The following is a 17,174-nucleotide window of genomic DNA, read 5'->3' as shown; positions in this document are numbered from 1 at the left end:
AAAAAGCTGTTCCGAAGTGAGCCGAAGAAGCTTTTCATTAACAACGTTCCATACCCTAACATGATTTACATGCATCGCATCAGCTACTGCTCGAGTACTTACTGATGGGTTATCTTCAAATCGCTGAAGCACTTCTTCCTCAAAATCCGGGATTCGGATGTTCCTTTGCGCGCCATTATTTTGGCGTTTTATTTTAACGGAGCCAGTCTCCCTGAGCCGTTGATTGACCCTTTCAAAAAGTGTGTGAGCTGGGATTCGCCTTTCGGGAAACCGCCCTTCATATAGTCGAGAAGCAGCTCTACCATTACATCGAACTTCCCTATAAATTAAAAGCATATCGGCGTATTCGGCAAAAGTGTAATCTTCCATTACTTAACCGTAATAAAAAGGAAATTAATATCATGTAAAAAATACTGACAGTGACAAATTTAAAAAATACTGACAGTGGCAATGAATTAGCATTATTATTATTATTAAAATAATTAATTCAGGTGCTGTATCTTAGTTTGGTTTTAGTAAATTTCCACAAAAACATTGATACTTACCGACTTTTACTAAGAGCACCTTTTTTATCTAAAAAGCATAGGAACATCATAATCTAATGCCCAAACGGGCAGATTATAAAGTCTTAAAGAAATGGGCCTAAATTTACCAAATACCCCCTGATTCTGAAGCCCCTGGTAAATTTTTTTTTTATTTAGTAGATTCAAAAGAATAAACATACTACCGATAATTTACCTCCCAAAATTGGTTGCGGTAGCTAAAGTAGTTCCGGAGCTATTAAAAAAAAACTAGTTTTTAAAGATAATTTTCAAAGAGCTCTAGCTCCCTGAGGAAGCTTTTCCGAACCCATGTTTATATGAACTTTTGTTTTTCTTTTGACGTTTTCTATTTGCCCTAGAAGTTTGTAACATGATCAACGGAACACCCTGTATATACAAGTAGTTTGATTATTCTTGGGAATCGGTCTCTTTAAATTTATAAATAAAAATCCTTTATTCTAATTAAAGAACCTATATATTTCGCCAGTAATTTGTAGCTTCTTCAGGAGGAAAGCTGAAATACAAAGAAAAATAATACACACTATTAAAATGTCCAAAATGTGGAAATTAAAATTTTACATTAAGAGACATATACATTCAAAAAAAAAGGACTATTAGAAGTTAACGTTACATCTTAACGGTTACAATTATAATAAAATAAAACGACTGTGTTTTCGCTGATAACAATATTATATACGAGGTTGTTTTTTTTATTTTTTAATAGATACGAGGTTAGTTATAAAAGTTATACTATGAAGCAAAAGATAGGTATTATTATTATTTTAATAAATTGCAATATATCACACTCAGTTGGTCTATGTCAGATCTAGAATTAATCGATTTCTTCTCATTGTTGATATTGTTCATTGTTGAAAATATATAATAACATTTCATCATAACAAAAATTTTTTTTTACAATTTTCTTATGGTATCGGTTCTGATGAGGGCTATTGTTGAAATAAATGCCTTTTTTATGTTACCACCAAGCTTTCAAAAATGTTTATTTTCTTCTTCAGAGCTAAAAATTTATAGTAGAAATAATATATAATTATTTTTATAAGTTTCATAAATAAATACACTTAGACAACTAGTTAAGTAATATATTTGATATTTATCTAGAAGGAAGTGTTAACTCTTTGAATCTTAACAAACCTAAATTCAGAACAAAAACAACTGCCTGGAAAAAATAGAAATAATCAATTGGTTGTTCCAGGCAGTTGAATCTTGGAATTGCTAAGGAAATTGTTATATTATTACTAGTATAAAACTATACTAGTAGTGATCTACCTAATATTAACTATTAATTAATTTACCACACTGTCGGAAATTTAAAAAAAATATATGTCCGTTAAAATTAAAAATGTTTAAAAATTGAGGTTCAACTGCCTGAAGTCAGCTGCAAAACTGCCTGGAATAATAAAGGAATAAAGAATTTATTCTTCATCCTAGGTCATTAGCTTACTCAACAACCTGGAATTAGAACAAAATGCGTTTTCCACATTCTGTATTTGTTACAGCCCGATAGGTTATAGGCGAATAGTATTTGTATTATCTCATTAAAGTTTTACTCCATTTAATGCAATAATGGTTTTTTAATCAATACTTAGAGTTTGTACAATGGCAATTCGTTATAAGTATACTTACAACTATATATTTAATTAAGAAAGTCTACTATGATCTTTGTTGAGTTATTTAGAAAAAAGACTACATTTTGTTCGATTTTTATAGTTTTTAAAAAAGTTAAATTTAAACCGAAGTAGAGCTAAACTGACTGCGTGTCTATTGTTGGCTAAATGAGATATGAACCGCTATAAAAAGTTTAAAAATTATCATGGCATACCGGAGACCGTTTTTTTTTTAATTAATATAATGGTATCTGTTTGTACTTTATGCTATTGAATATTATTTGAAATACTAAGTGTCACTAATTAGTGACTATGTTTTTGAAACAATGAATAAATATTGCTATTTTATTTTTGCTATTAAAACCAAGGACAGACCATCCATCGGTTTAATAACAGGTTAAATAACAAAATTATTAATCTAGAAATTTCCGTTACTATCTTTCTATTTAAAAAGTTGCATCATAACTTAAATTTAACTAAACATAAACTTAGATAATTTCCTATCTCTGAAAATATTTTATCTGAATTTGAAAATAGACAACATATTACATCGGAAAGGCATTTTAATAAAATTAAACAAAATAATATCAATAAATTTAACATATTGAAACATAACTTAGCAATTAATGTTCAGGAAAATTGGTTAAAAAATTTGTCAGAGGTGGCGATTCCTGATGAGATTAGTAAGTTTCTTTCTTTGGGCTGAAAATTTAGTCTCTCTCCCAGTATCAATGATGTGTCGATAAAAAATTTTTTAGCTGACTTGAAAATATTATTTCACACAAACCTATTAAACAAAAAAAAAACATTTTAAAAGCGCAATACACAAATATACTAACAAATTTTTTAAATACACCTGCAGAACAAAACTATCTAGATGTATTATATAAAAAAACAAAAAAAAATTTAAAGATCATGAAAAGTTGATTATTTCAAGGGCTGATAAAGGCAATGTCATTGTTGTTATAACAAAAGAGTCATATATGGAAAAATCAAATCTAATTTTGTCTAATCAGACCCCCAGCTACCCAGAGATCCAACCAACATCGTCCATTAGAAAGCCAATAAACTAATAACAAATCTAAAGAATCAAGGACAATTGACGGAAGAGATGAATAAGCTAAAAATCTAAGATTTTACAAACAAACCTCACCTAAATTTTATGGCTTACCAAAAATTCATAAACCTCAACTTGCTCTTAAAACCCATAATCTCTTCTATCGATGCTCCGAACAGCACATTGGCAAAGTTTTTAACTGATATACTGGAACAATCATATAATAGGAATAACGATTATTATATAAAACATACTTTAAATTTTGCCAATTTCATCAATGATAAACAATTATGTACTTGTAAGTCTAGATGTTGTATCATATATTTAGCGATATTCCTTACGAATTAGCAGAGATTAGTATCAGAGAACATTGGAAAGTAATTTCTGTAAACACAAGCTAGTATCAGTCTTATTAATTTTTTAACTATTTTAAACTAATTAATAAATTTTCAGGCACGGCAAATACGCCGTTTAACAGCATGAACCCCGAAACGATCCAAAGGGTGGCCCAAAACCTGCCCAGTCACATGTTACAAAGTCTCTCCGCGGTGGCGAATCAAACGCCTCACTACCCTCACACCCCCGGCGGCGGTTACGGTGGGAATTACATCAACACCCCGTATACGCCCAGCGGCCAGACGCCTTTTATGACCCCCTATCAGACTCCGCATTCTCAACAAACTCCCAGGCAAGTATTTTTTCATCAATAAGATATGCATTTGAAATTAGAATGTAGAAAATCAAGAATTATTCAGAATTCTTAAGTTAAATGTTGTATAGGTATGGACAATCGACTCCGTCTCCTTTACCGATGCTACCTCCCAGATCGACGCCGGTACCTTACTCCAGGGGCGGCGGCGGGCCGCCCAACTACCCGCCCAATAATACGGAACAGACCGATTGGGAAAAGGCGGCGGCCGCATGGGCGGCCAGAAGTAGCAGAAGTAAGCCCATAAGTTCTTTATTATTTGATATATTTTTATTTAAATAACACAAAATTTATTTATTTTTTTCAAAACTATCATAAATTACGATAACATTTTAGAAGCTCAAACAATTAATACTTAATAATGTTTCGTACAATTATCATTTGATACTCCCACCTTATCACTATCTGGATTTCTGCAAATATTCTGCTATAAAATGCCAACAAAACTCAGAGACTGTATGTTAGTACTGATCATTCTGCTATCGATAGTGTTTGTGTCTTGGGAATAAATATTGATTATCGGTTAAGCTGGAGCCCGCTCTCTTTTAAATACGCTACTGAGTACTGAGAAATAATAACATGTTGAAAAGTGAACATTTTCAGTTTCAGGAACAAAAGTAGTTGGAATATTTCTGTTTGTGGCTTTACAAGTTTTAGAAAAAAAGTGATACAGGGTCGCGAAAACCGCAAAGCTATATCTTAAAAAATAACAGAGATACCTTGCAATCTCATACAAAATGGGACACAGTGTACATTCTCTTTATGTAATGAATATTGAAGATGATATTGTAAATAACCCCAACAGACTTTGAAATTTTGTTAAGGGCCAGAAACCTACAGAGTATTTCAAAATTAATTTTCATTAAAATTTCAAAATTAATATTATACATATATTTTAAGGGCGTATTCCTGAGGTCAAAATAAGACTTTTTTTTCCTATAAACATGGGTCCTAAAATACACCCCCTTCAAGCTACAGCCATCGCAAGAAGTGTAAAAAAAATCGATTTTTTAAAACTGTGTCTACAGTTTTGCATCAAATTTAACGAAATTTGGAGTACCCCCGTTATTTTAGGCGGTCTATTTACTCTTTATCTTAGAAAAGGCGTAAAACTAATTTTAAGTGAGATGTTTGCACACTTTTGACGACCAAAATTTTATGTGTACATACATTTTTTTTTAAATTAAGCTACACCAGAATATGGGTCATACAAAAATTTAAATTTTTGGTCTCTTACATTTTTTTCATACGACTATTAGTTTTTGAGAAAATCGCCGGTGAATAAAAGGATAGCAATATCGTAAATTAAAAATCAAAGAAAAAATTTAGGAAGTATTAAAACTAATAATAGTTTTGTGATAATATTTTTTTTCATTATTAAAACAATTATTAAATTGTTCTATAAAAATGGTGATTCTCCTGTGTCAACGTTTAGAGCTGATTACCGTCGACATAATCGTCCTACAGAGCAAAAAATTTCGAACACAGTAAGAATATTTGAAGAGACTGGATCGGTTACTGATATTGTAAGGCACGTGCCGTCATCACCGTAACGTTCGTTCAGCTGCAAATATCGCTGCTGTGGCTCAAAGTATGGAGGAAGACCCAAATTTGTCAGTTCCTCGGCGTGCTCAAAATTTGGGTGGTTTGTCTTACAGCTCAATGTGGCGAGTTTTGCATTTGGATTTACAGCTCCATCCGTACAAACTCCAACTCACTCAAGAACTTGAGCCTACAGACCATGGACAAGGCAGAACATTCGCAAATTGGGTGCTTGAACAACAAGCTGCTGCTGATGCTCGTTTTTCGAGCAGAATTTTCTTCAGTGATGAGGCTCATTTTACGCTGTGTGAATCTGAAAATCCCCAGGTGATCGTAGAAAGGCTTTTGCATCCCGAAAAAGTGACTGTATGGTGTGCATTATGGTCTGGTGGTGTCATTGGTTCGTATTTTTTTTGAAAACAATCGTGGGAGAGCCTTAACAGTAAACTCTGAGCGGTATGGAAGCATGTTGACCAATTATTTTTGGAGAGAAATCGAAGAAGAAGATCTGGAAGACATGTGGTTCCAACAGGACGGGGCCACAAGTCACACAACACAGGCCAACCGAGCTCTTTTGCCAGAGAAGTTTCCAGGACGTTTAATTTCAAGATTAGGTGATATCTATTGGCCCCCAAGATCCTGTCATGTCACACCTTTGGATTTTTTTTGTGGGGCTATGCGAAAGATCGTGTCTACGCCAATAACCCTCAAACTCTTCAACAACTTAAAGCCAACATTCGTGAAGTTCTAGCCGAGATATCACCTGAAATGTGCCGAAAAAAGGATTGAAGTTTGTCAGAGGTCCCGCGGTGGACATTTAAATGATATTATGTTTCACATATAATGGAATGATTCAATCTTTAAAACAAAATAAAAATTTCGTCTCCATCTGAATATAAACTCCTGGACAAAATTATCGCACCACTAATTATTTTGTCAAGAAAATTTAAATAAAAATAAATATCAGTTAAAACAGTTATAATTGGTGCAATTGCCTGGAAAAAATAAAAAAAATATTTTGACCTACCTGAAACTTTTTTTTAATTCCAGGCATTTGAAGTGAGTTTTTTCTTGTAAAATTTACTTTAAAAAATATATCTCGAGGGAAAAAAACCGTCTTTTTTAATTTTTTTTTTCTTAAAGGCACTTAAAGTCATTTTTTCATATAGGATCTCATAAGAGTGATAATTTTTATTTTTTTCCAGGCACTTGAAGCTATTTTCAGGCAATTTAGTGGAATTTCTTGTTTCTTTTAGACTACCAAGGCAGTTTTTGAAAATCTCTTTTTTTTTAAAGATAAAACTGCTTCGATTGCCTGGAAAAAGTAAGAAATGACTTTGAAATACGTGCCACTTTTATTTATTTCAGGCAATTGAGGTTCAAGTCTGTTTTTGCACAATTGAGTTTAAAACTTAGCAATTTGGAAGGAAAAAAAACATGTTCAGAGTGTAATGGCTTTAAAGAAAATAAATTTAATCTCAGGCAGTAGAAGCTATTTTTTTATTGAAAATTATGGTCAGAAGTAAAGAAACATAATTTTTAGTTCAGTGTAATTTTTTTTCCAGGCACTAATTTTTTAGTTTTTCAGGTAGCCAAGGTAACTTTTTAAATAATTTTTCTCATGGAAAAAACCACTGCAATTGCCTAGAAAAAATGAAAAATTACTTTGACTTACCTGATTTGTTTTTATTTTAGGCACTTGAAGTCAGTTTTCTTGCAAATTCGATTTTAAAAAAGTCACATAGGAAAAACAGTCTTCAGGCAGTTTAAAGTAAATTTTTGGTGAAATTTTTATTTCTTTCAAGCAGTCTGGTCAATTTATGAAAATCACTTTTTTTCTTAGATAAAATTGATGCAATTGCTTGGAAAAAGTAAGAAATTATTCCTGCCTGAATTTTTGTTGGTTTTTACTTTAGATAGTTAAAAAGTCATTTCTTAATTATTGCAAACAATTTAAGTTATTGCAAGCATTAGTTTATAAAGTAGTTTATAAACATAATTTTAGGCAGTCCAAACAATTTTTTTAAAGTTAAAAAATTACACTACATAGCGTTTCTTTCAATTTCTTTCAGACAGTCAAGGCAATTTTTGACAATAACTTTTCTTGGACAAAAAGTAAAAAATAAAACAAATATATTTTTTTAATATTATTATTTAAAACAATCCTCTTGTTTCTCGACTGATTTTTTTTTTCGTGATTTTTGTTCAACTTATTTAAGAAAATTCCTAAAATATATCTCCGTTTTTTATTGCTTGGAAATTTGGTACTGAAATATGACCTGAATTAAAATAGTCCAAAAATATATCAACTACCCAACGATTAATTTCAAATCTTTCTTAGCTACATTGGAAAATTAAAACCATTGCTTTTTAACTGCTTAAGATGATTATTATTGTTTTTCCAATAAATGACATGAAAAAGTAAAAAATGGTTTTAAATAAACTCCTGGACAAAATTTTGTCAAGAAAATTTAAATAAAAATAAATATCAGTTAAAACAGTTATAATATCTTTTCTTGTATAAAAAGCAGAACTGGACAAAAACAATGTTTATGCTTTATCATGGAACATGCTGCTCGTGAGGAGTGAGAATACATCCGCAGGAAAGTTTTCATAATTTGATACGAGGAATGCTGCGAAGACTTCAAGCGGTTATTGCAGCTAGAGGTGGCAATACACGTTATTAAGAATTCATTATGGGTCTATTGTTTTATTTTTGTATCAAAATTGAAGTTAGTGAAAATCGATGCTTTTCCTTGTAGATATTGAATTTAGTTACTTAAATCTCGTTTTGTTAATATAATTGTTTTTGTTAATTAATTTTGCAACGATCATAATCTCACCATAAAACATATTTTTGCACATTGCAATAGACTGCATACATTTAAAATAAAACACAATTTACCAATCACCACTAACCTAAAACATATACTTGAACCAAACAAAGAAAATATAAAGAATATAATAGAATTCTTAAAAGAAGTAAATCTATATAATAAAATATAAAAAAAAAAAGGACAGGGCGCTAAATGGCCTCAGATGCTGATGCGCCTTTACAAACCTAAATTCTCTCTCTCTTGTTAATTAATAATGCATAGTTAAAAATGCTTATAAGTTTGCTTATTTTTTTATCTTTATTAAAAAAAATCTCTAAAAATCAAGTGGGGCGATAATTTTGTCCAGGAGTTTATATTGTGTGTTTTATTTAACTTTACTTTCCCAAGCATAAAATGGATAATCCGTTAGTGTCATTCGATTTATTAGAAGTAGCAACGAAGTCATTGAGTACATTTGCTTATAAACATTTTATTTGCTAAATAATAACATTTTTAGGCTCGTCAAATACTCCGAGAAGCGACATGGGCCGTAATACGCCCCGCGGTTCAATCGGGGGGCAACGGACGCCCCGCTTCGACGACGTCCACGCGGACCTGGAGCGCACCAAAATGAAAAACGTCGGCAAGAGTCCGAGATCGATGCGATCGACCCCGCGCACCAACATGTCGCCCCACAGCATGTCCTTGGGCAACGCCACGCCCCTCTACGACGAAAATATTTAAGAAATCGCTGTGTTTTTGGCCTTGTAAATATATGCGGAAAGAGGAGGGAGTACACACGTTTTCGCCAAATTATTTATTATAATTTTATATATACTTTATTGGTTGGTTTTTTCATCTGATGCTGCTCCCAAGACTAGATAGGTATTGCACTATTAGTTTTATGTTTATAAATAAAGTTAATCGTTTTTTAAGGATAAAGTAGTATATTTTAAATCGTGTTATACTCAGTTATATTTCGGAAATGTAAGTCAAGTCAAAGTCAAAATATACTTTATTTGCTAAGTTTACAAACTTGTGCTAAAAGCTTCTTAATCCTAGAATTTTTAATACTAGTATTTATTTGGTTATACAGGATACGGAACCGATTTTGATTGTACATAGGAGCATATTTTATATAATCAAAGAAAAAAGAAGAAAAGAAAAGGCGAAAACCAACATAAAACAAGAATAATAAAAAAATAATAATAAAATAAACCTGATCAACAGATATATGTAATTAGTTTTAAATATTAAAATGAGTCGTTAAAATACTCTTCAATGCTGTAGTAAGCTTTTGGTAAGATTAATTTCTTTACTTCTCTCCTAAACTTTTTAAGGTCTGTAACAGTCCTAATCGAAAAAGGAACATGATTAAATATTTTACGACTAATAAATGAGTCCTCTAGATGCAAAATCAGATATATCACTTTGAAATAAAACTGAGATAATTGCAAAAAACTGCCATTTATTTATAAACAATACATATTATTGGCCTAATATTATTGGACCAACCGAAAGGTAATGGGTTCCTAATAAAATATAGCAAAGAAATAATGATTTTTTTCTTCTTTTTAATGATAATTTTAAACACTTATTTAAAAAAATGCTGTGGATATAACTGATTTTAAAACTTAGGCCAGGATTTATCTGTTTTTGAATTTTTAAGTACTGTTTAATAAGAGACATTATTTCTTTAAAAAAAATTTCTATTATTTTTTTTTTAATAAAAAAAAAGTGTCAAATTGACAAATTTTTCCAAAAAATCAAATAATAATATTAGTTGGAATGTTTTCTTAAAATGTATTACACAAATCTATTGTCGTCTTCTTGAGGCTCACACAGGACTTCTTCTTCCTGGACCATTTCTTCTTGTTCTGCAGTTAAGTTACCAACTCTGTTCAAAACATCTTTGTAGTACTAAAATAACTGCTTCTTCCTTCCAGTTTGCGCCGAAGTGTCCGATGAGGAGTTCGTCAACATTTTAAATTTTTTCTGGCTTTAAGTTTGGACAATATATGTTCATTTCAGGAGGATTAACAGTCATCAGTGTTTTTCCTTTTTTACATATACCTTGTGCTTTACTAACGGAGTGTCTATAAAATGACTCTCCTTTAACAATGACATTCCCTGATTGGTTTTTTTGTAAATAATTTACGTTTACATGAATTTATTTTAAAATGTAGTGACGAAGTCGATTTTATGTTAAGTTTGACTTGTTCCTGCCAATCAAAAACCTTCCAGTCTGTTCCCAGGATTTGCACGACACCAAATTCCTCAAATATTTCATGGTACTTCTCTGGGATAATAATGGTCTCCTCCTCGCGTACCCTCTTCTAAATATTTGCGAAAACCTGGTCAGGTGGTATGTATGAGTGGCCCGTCACTGGGAATATTAACTTATAAATATACTTATTAATATACTTTATTGGTTGGTTTTTTCATCTGATGCTGCTCCCAAGACTAGATAGGTATTGCACTATTAGTTTTATGTTTATAAATAAAGTTAATCTTTTTTTAAGGATAAAGTAGTTCTTATTTTAAATCGTGATATACTCGGTTATATTTCGGAAATGTATATATTTCAAAATATACTTTATTTGCTAAGTTTACAAACTTGTGCTAAAAGCTTCCTAATACTAGTATTTATTTGGTTATACAGGATCCAGAACCGATTTTGATTGTACATAAAGGCATATTTTATATAATCCAAGAAAAAACCAAAAAAGAAGAAAAGAGAAGGCGAAAACCAACATAAAACAAGAATAATAAAAAAAAAATAATAATAAAATAAACCTGATCAACAGATATATAATTAGTTTTAAATATTAAAATGAGTTGTTAAAATACTCTTCAATGCTGTAGTTGTGGTATAATAGTGACAATCCGGCAACACCGAGTGTACGGAGGACAGACCGCAAGAGGGAGAACGTGAATTGGCAGTTTTTGGGCAGCCTTGAGCAGGGACTTAACTGGGTGAAATAGGTAAGTGTGAATTACCCCTTTAACCTGTGTCCTACCTATCATAACAGTAGTAAGCTTTTGGTAAGATTAATTTCTTTAGTTCTCTCCTAAACTTTTTAAGGTCTATAACAGCCCTAATCGAAAAAGGAACATGATTAAATATTTTGCCACTAATAAATATAAGAGAGTTTCTCGTAAGTTAGGAGGTGGGGATTGGAAGAGATAAGTTGCCCACTTGACGAGTATTATGACTGGTGCAGGATGGTGGACTTACGGACTTATGTATGAGGGTTGCAGTTTCCAATATAAACAGCGAGAAAACTGTTAAAATTCTTTCAGCTACAAAAAGAGGCTTGCAAGAGACTCTCAGACCAACACCACACCGTGACCGGCGGTCAGTGTCCGTATCCATCCCGTATATAACGTCCACCAAAACGAAGGAATCCGGTCGATACGTGCAGCACCAGTTCATTCTCGCATGCCTTTCAGTGTTGGTTGGAATTGGATTAAAAAAAAATAGATATTGCTATTAGAAAATTAATTGTCAGACAATTGGCAATAATTGCGATAATTTTGGACGAGGAAGAAGGAGAAATCCCAAAAAAAACTCGACGCTACTGGATTCACGATTCACGACGAAAGAACGAAAAACCGAAGGAGAATATTGGACATTATTCAGGCACTTGGTTGATGACGAGGAGAAGTTTTTTCAGTATTTCCGAATGTCTACATTCCAATTTAACGTGTTACTGAAAAGAATTGAAAATGACACTGTCAGGAGAAACACCAACTTTAGAGAATGTCTATCATCTAAAGAAAAACTTGCTGTGTGGTTACGGTAAGTACAATAATTCGTTTAATATATATATTTTAATTTCAGACAAAAGCTACAAAATTTACTTCTAAAAATTAAGTCTTATAAAATCGAAATAAGACGAGGTTTTTTTCTATCCTAGGTTGGTCTTTACAAATCCAAAATATCGTTAGTAGACGTATCCCAAGTCTGTCATATCTTTTCTCACAGTATCCATATATTTCGGGTGTTGTAGATTATATAAAAACAACGTGCACAGAGCGTGCCAGCACCCGCAAAATATTCCCGCCGACAAATTGCTGTCGCTCCGTGCCTAGTACGGGACGGTGTTGGGCGATAATGGAACGATCTAGTGGGAGTAGTGTCATACTTTTCAATATAAAGAATATTTTTTTGCCTGAAACGTTCTTAGCACGGTCATGGCATGGTCCCACTCTTTAATTTTGTGTAGGTCCTATACTATGAGAGATCTGACTACTTTTTGATCTTTGTTATGCCACAGAATTATAGTATCATCGGCAAACTGAACCACTAGTCCATGCGGTGATAGAGAGCTCAAGTCATTAACGTATAATAAAAATAAAATAGGACCTAACACTGACCCTTGAGGCTCACCAGATTTAAGGTGTGCTATCCCTGACGAAAATCCAGATGCAACCACCCTCTGGGTGCGGCCAGACAGGTATGACTTCAACCACCCCAAAGCCACTCCCCTAAATCCATAAAAATCAAGCTTTGACAGAAGTATTCCATGATCCACACAATCGAAGGCCTTGGACAGATCACAGAACACCGCTGCTGCAGCCTCCTTGGAGTTCATAGACAGATACACACTCCAAGAATCTGAAAATGGCATCCTGCGTGCCCTTAGATGACTGAAATCCATACTGATTTATTAGAGGACAGCACATTGTATTTGGTAAAAAAAGAGACAATTCTCTTTTTTGCAAGCCGCTCAAGAACCTTGGAGAGGGTAGATAAAATTGATATGGGACGGAAGTTATAGGGTCGGTCCAAGCTACCACCTTTATGAAGAGGGATAGTTATAGCTTCCTTTAAACAGAATGGGAACTCGCCCCGAAGAAATGACTGATGATTGATTGCCCGAACGAAAGCACTTAAAGCGCTCGCAGGCAGAAGTGAAGAGATACCATCGGAACCCGAAGACCTATGATTCTTCAAGCACTGAATTGTTTCAAGGACCTCGATGGCATCTACAAAGTGGAAAAAGAATGATTGGTTCATAGCATTCCGATTAAGATACTGCAATGGATCGCCGTCACTGGGAACTCCTTCCAGTAACTTCTCAGCAATATAAAAAGATTAGAGATTAGAAGAGTTCGGTTCAACCAACCGCCGATGAGAAGACTGTTGGTTAAACATTCGTTAATGAATAACCAACTTTCCTTCTGTCTGTTACCGGACGACTCTAAGCGCTCATTGTAATACAGTTCCTCTCTGACTTTTATCAGATGCCTATAAATTTTCCGATAATCCTGAAAATAAGACCTGATGAATTGATTGTCAATAGATTTGCGAAGTCTTGCTAAGCATCGCAAATTTTGGGCAGATGTTTTTAGTCTCTTGGATTTACTTTATAAGATCGAAAATTTTGCATAACTTTTTTACTATTTAAGGTAGAGCCTTCATTTGAAAACTGGCGTCATAGAATTTTTTTATACTCTCACGAAAAACGCTGAAAATTTGAAGGTTTTTGAGAAAAAGTGAAATTTCTTGAAAGTTCAGCTTTTGCAAAACAAATTTATTAGATTTTAATTTTACGGTAAATTAGGTTTGACTAATAAGTGTTCCTGAAGCTTATTATTCCTGTTACTTTTTTATAGTAAATCTAACATGGTAAAAAACAGACGTTTCACTTTTACTCAAAATTTTCAATTTTTTAGAGCTTTTGGTAATTACATAAAAGATACTCCTTGACAAAGTGCACATGTGAGTATTCAAATGACAGCTCTGTCTTTAATAGCAAAAGAGTTATTATACATTTTCCCTAGGTACTATAATGAGTTAGACAAGAATATTATTATTAAATTAAGTATACTTACCCCATATAGTTTTGTAAGCAGGAGGAGGAAAGGGAATAAATAAAATTTTCCTATGTGATATTTAGTAAGTACCATTTATTGTATCCAATAGACTGTTAGGAATAGAACGCATTGAATCTTTATAGTTAAGTGGAGATTAAATAATAATTATAATAAAACATATTAATAAACTTGATTTTGTTGTTTTTTTAATTAATAAACGAATTTTCATTCAAACTGGTACGACCGTCTCCGGTTTGATCGGTCGGTGGTACCCACATGCTGTAGTTCTCCTTTAAGGCGTCTTCGGCGTAACCCTTGCGTTTCTCTATCTTTGTTTTGTGTTGTCTTTGTTCGTTCCTTTTCTGATTCTTCATCTTCTTTCTCTCGTCCTCGAATGGTCATCTGCAAATTTTACAACATTAAAGAAGAAGAAGTCAAATAATGATGGTACTCAGAAAGTACCATCAAATGGAAGCCTAAGTTGGGACAGAAGAATGTACTAATTTTGTTTAATGTACTAAGTAAATTTGACCTTGAAAGGTATTTTCAAGGTCACTCGAAGGTCGACACAAGGTAAGTAGTTGTAAGAAAAATTAGTGCAAGTGAGTTTGACCTCGCGGTTAATTTTCAAGGTCACTAGAAGGTCGAGACAAGGTAAGTAGTTCGTAGAAAATAAGTGCAAGTGAATATGACCTCGCGGTTAATTTTCAAGGTCACTAGAAGGTCGACACAAGGTGAGTGGTTGTTAGAAAAATTGGTGCAAGTGAGTTTGACCTCGCTGTTAATTTTCAAGGTCACTAGAAGGTCAAGACAAGGTAAGTAGTTCGTAGAAAATAAGTGCAAGTGAATATGACCTCACGGTTAATTTTCAAGGTCACTAGAAGGTCGACACAAGGTGAGTAGTTGTTAGAAAAATTGGTGCAAGTGAGTTTGACCTCGCGGTTAATTTTCAAGGTCACTAGAAGGTCGACACAAGGTGAGTGGTTGTTAGAAAAATTGGTGCAAGTGAGTTTGACCTCGCGGTTAATTTTCAAGGTCACTAGAAGGTCGAGACAAGATAAGTAGTTCGTAGAAAATAAGTGCAAGTGAATATGACCTCGCGGTTAATTTTCAAGGTCACTAGAAGGTCGACACAAGGTGAGTAGTTGTTAGAAAAATTGGTGCAAGTGAGTTTGACCTCGCGGTTAATTTTCAAGGTCACTAGAAGGTCGAGACAAGGTAAGTAGTTCGTAGAAAATAAGTACAACTGAATTTGACCTCGCGGTTAATTTTCAAGGTCACTAGAAGGTCGACACAAGGTGAGTGGTTGTTAGAAAAATTGGTGCAAGTGAGTTTGACCTCGCGGTTAATTTTCAAGGTCACTAGAAGGTCAAGACAAGGTAAGTAGTTCGTAGAAAATAAGTGCAAGTGAATATGACCTCGCGGTTAATTTTCAAGGTCACTAGAAGGTCGACACAAGGTGAGTAGTTGTTAGAAAAATTGGTGCAAGTGAGTTTGACCTCGCGGTTAATTTTCAAGGTCACTAGAAGGTCGACACAAGGTGAGTGGTTGTTAGAAAAATTGGTGCAAGTGAGTTTGACCTCGCGGTTAATTTTCAAGGTCACTAGAAGGTCGAGACAAGGTAAGTAGTTCGTAGAAAATAAGTACAACTGAATTTGACCTCGCGGTTAATTTTCAAGGTCACTAGAAGGTCGACACAAGGTGAGTGGTTGTTAGAAAAATTGGTGCAAGTGAGTTTGACCTCGCGGTTAATTTTCAAGGTCACTAGAAGGTCAAGACAAGGTAAGTAGTTCGTAGAAAATAAGTGCAAGTGAATATGACCTCGCGGTTAATTTTCAAGGTCACTAGAAGGTCGACACAAGGTGAGTAGTTGTTAGAAAAATTGGTGCAAGTGAGTTTGACCTCGCGGTTAATTTTCAAGGTCACTAGAAGGTCGAGACAAGGTAAGTAGTTGTTAGAAAAATTGGTGCAAGTGAGTTTGACCTCGCGGTTAATTTTCAAGGTCACTAGAAGGTCAAGACAAGGTAAGTAGTTCGTAGAAAATAAGTACAACTGAATTTGACCTCGCGGTTAATTTTCAAGGTCACTAGAAGGTCGACACAAGGTGAGTGGTTGTTAGAAAAATTGGTGCAAGTGAGTTTGACCTCGCGGTTAATTTTCAAGTTCACTAGAAGGTCAAGACAAGGTAAGTAGTTCGTAGAAAATAAGTGCAAGTGAATATGACCTCGCGGTTAATTTTCAAGGTCACTAGAAGGTCGACACAAGGTGAGTAGTTGTTAGAAAAATTGGTGCAAGTGAGTTTGACCTCGCGGTTAATTTTCAAGGTCACTAGAAGGTCGACACAAGGTGAGTGGTTGTTAGAAAAATTGGTGCAAGTGAGTTTGACCTCGCGGTTAATTTTCAAGGTCACAAGAAGGTCGAGATAAGTTAAGTAGTTCGTAGAAAATAAGTACAACTGAATTTGACCTCGCGGTTAATTTTCAAGGTCACTAGAAGGTCGACACAAGGTGAGTGGTTGTTAGAAAAATTGGTGCAAGTGAGTTTGACCTCGCGGTTAATTTTCAAGGTCACTAGAAGGTCAAGACAAGGTAAGTAGTTCGTAGAAAATAAGTGCAAGTGAATATGACCTCGCGGTTAATTTTCAAGGTCACTAGAAGGTCGACACAAGGTGAGTAGTTGTTAGAAAAATTGGTGCAAGTGAGTTTGACCTCGCGGTTAATTTTCAAGGTCACTAGAAGGTCGACACAAGGTGAGTGGTTGTTAGAAAAATTGGTGCAAGTGAGTTTGACCTCGCGGTTAATTTTCAAGGTTACTAGAAGGTCGACACAAGGTGAGTAGTTCGTAGAAAATAAGTGCAAGTGAATATGACCTCGCGGTTAATTTTCAAGGTCACTAGAAGGTCGACACAAGGTGAGTAGTTGTTAGAAAAATTGGTGCAAGTGAGTTTGACCTCGCGGTTAATTTTCAAGGTCACTAGAAGGTCGAGACAAGGTAAGTAGTTCGTAGAAAATAAGTGCAAGTGAATATGACCTCGCGGTTAATTTTCAAGGTCACTAGAAG

At 33.8% G+C, this 17,174-nt stretch overlaps 1 protein-coding gene across 2 annotated transcripts in view; it reads left to right on the top strand.

Moving 5' to 3' along the window:
• Positions 1–10,819, top strand: part of LOC126746750 (transcription elongation factor SPT6) — a 42,289-nt gene extending 31,470 nt beyond the window's left edge. The window contains exons 19-22 of one of the 2 annotated variants that reach the window (XR_007663973.1): positions 3,678–3,912; positions 4,005–4,168; positions 8,809–9,176; positions 10,763–10,819. Coding sequence is in view for 1 of the 2 variants with exons in the window: in XM_050455085.1 (XP_050311042.1) it covers positions 3,678–3,912; positions 4,005–4,168; positions 8,809–9,035 (626 nt within the window). In the remaining variant the exon portion in view is untranslated. Of the gene's footprint in view, positions 1–3,677; positions 3,913–4,004; positions 4,169–8,808; positions 9,234–10,762 lie in introns of those variants that run through there. The other variant, XM_050455085.1, reaches the window with a different exon arrangement.
• Positions 10,820–17,174: the final 6,355 nt, after the last annotated feature.

Source organism: Anthonomus grandis, chromosome 18, assembly GCF_022605725.1.
Source record: "Anthonomus grandis grandis chromosome 18, icAntGran1.3, whole genome shotgun sequence".
NCBI classification, from domain to species: domain Eukaryota; kingdom Metazoa; phylum Arthropoda; class Insecta; order Coleoptera; family Curculionidae; genus Anthonomus; species Anthonomus grandis.
Note: the sequence above shows the minus strand (reverse complement) of the source record. Positions and strands in the feature narration are given on the sequence as shown.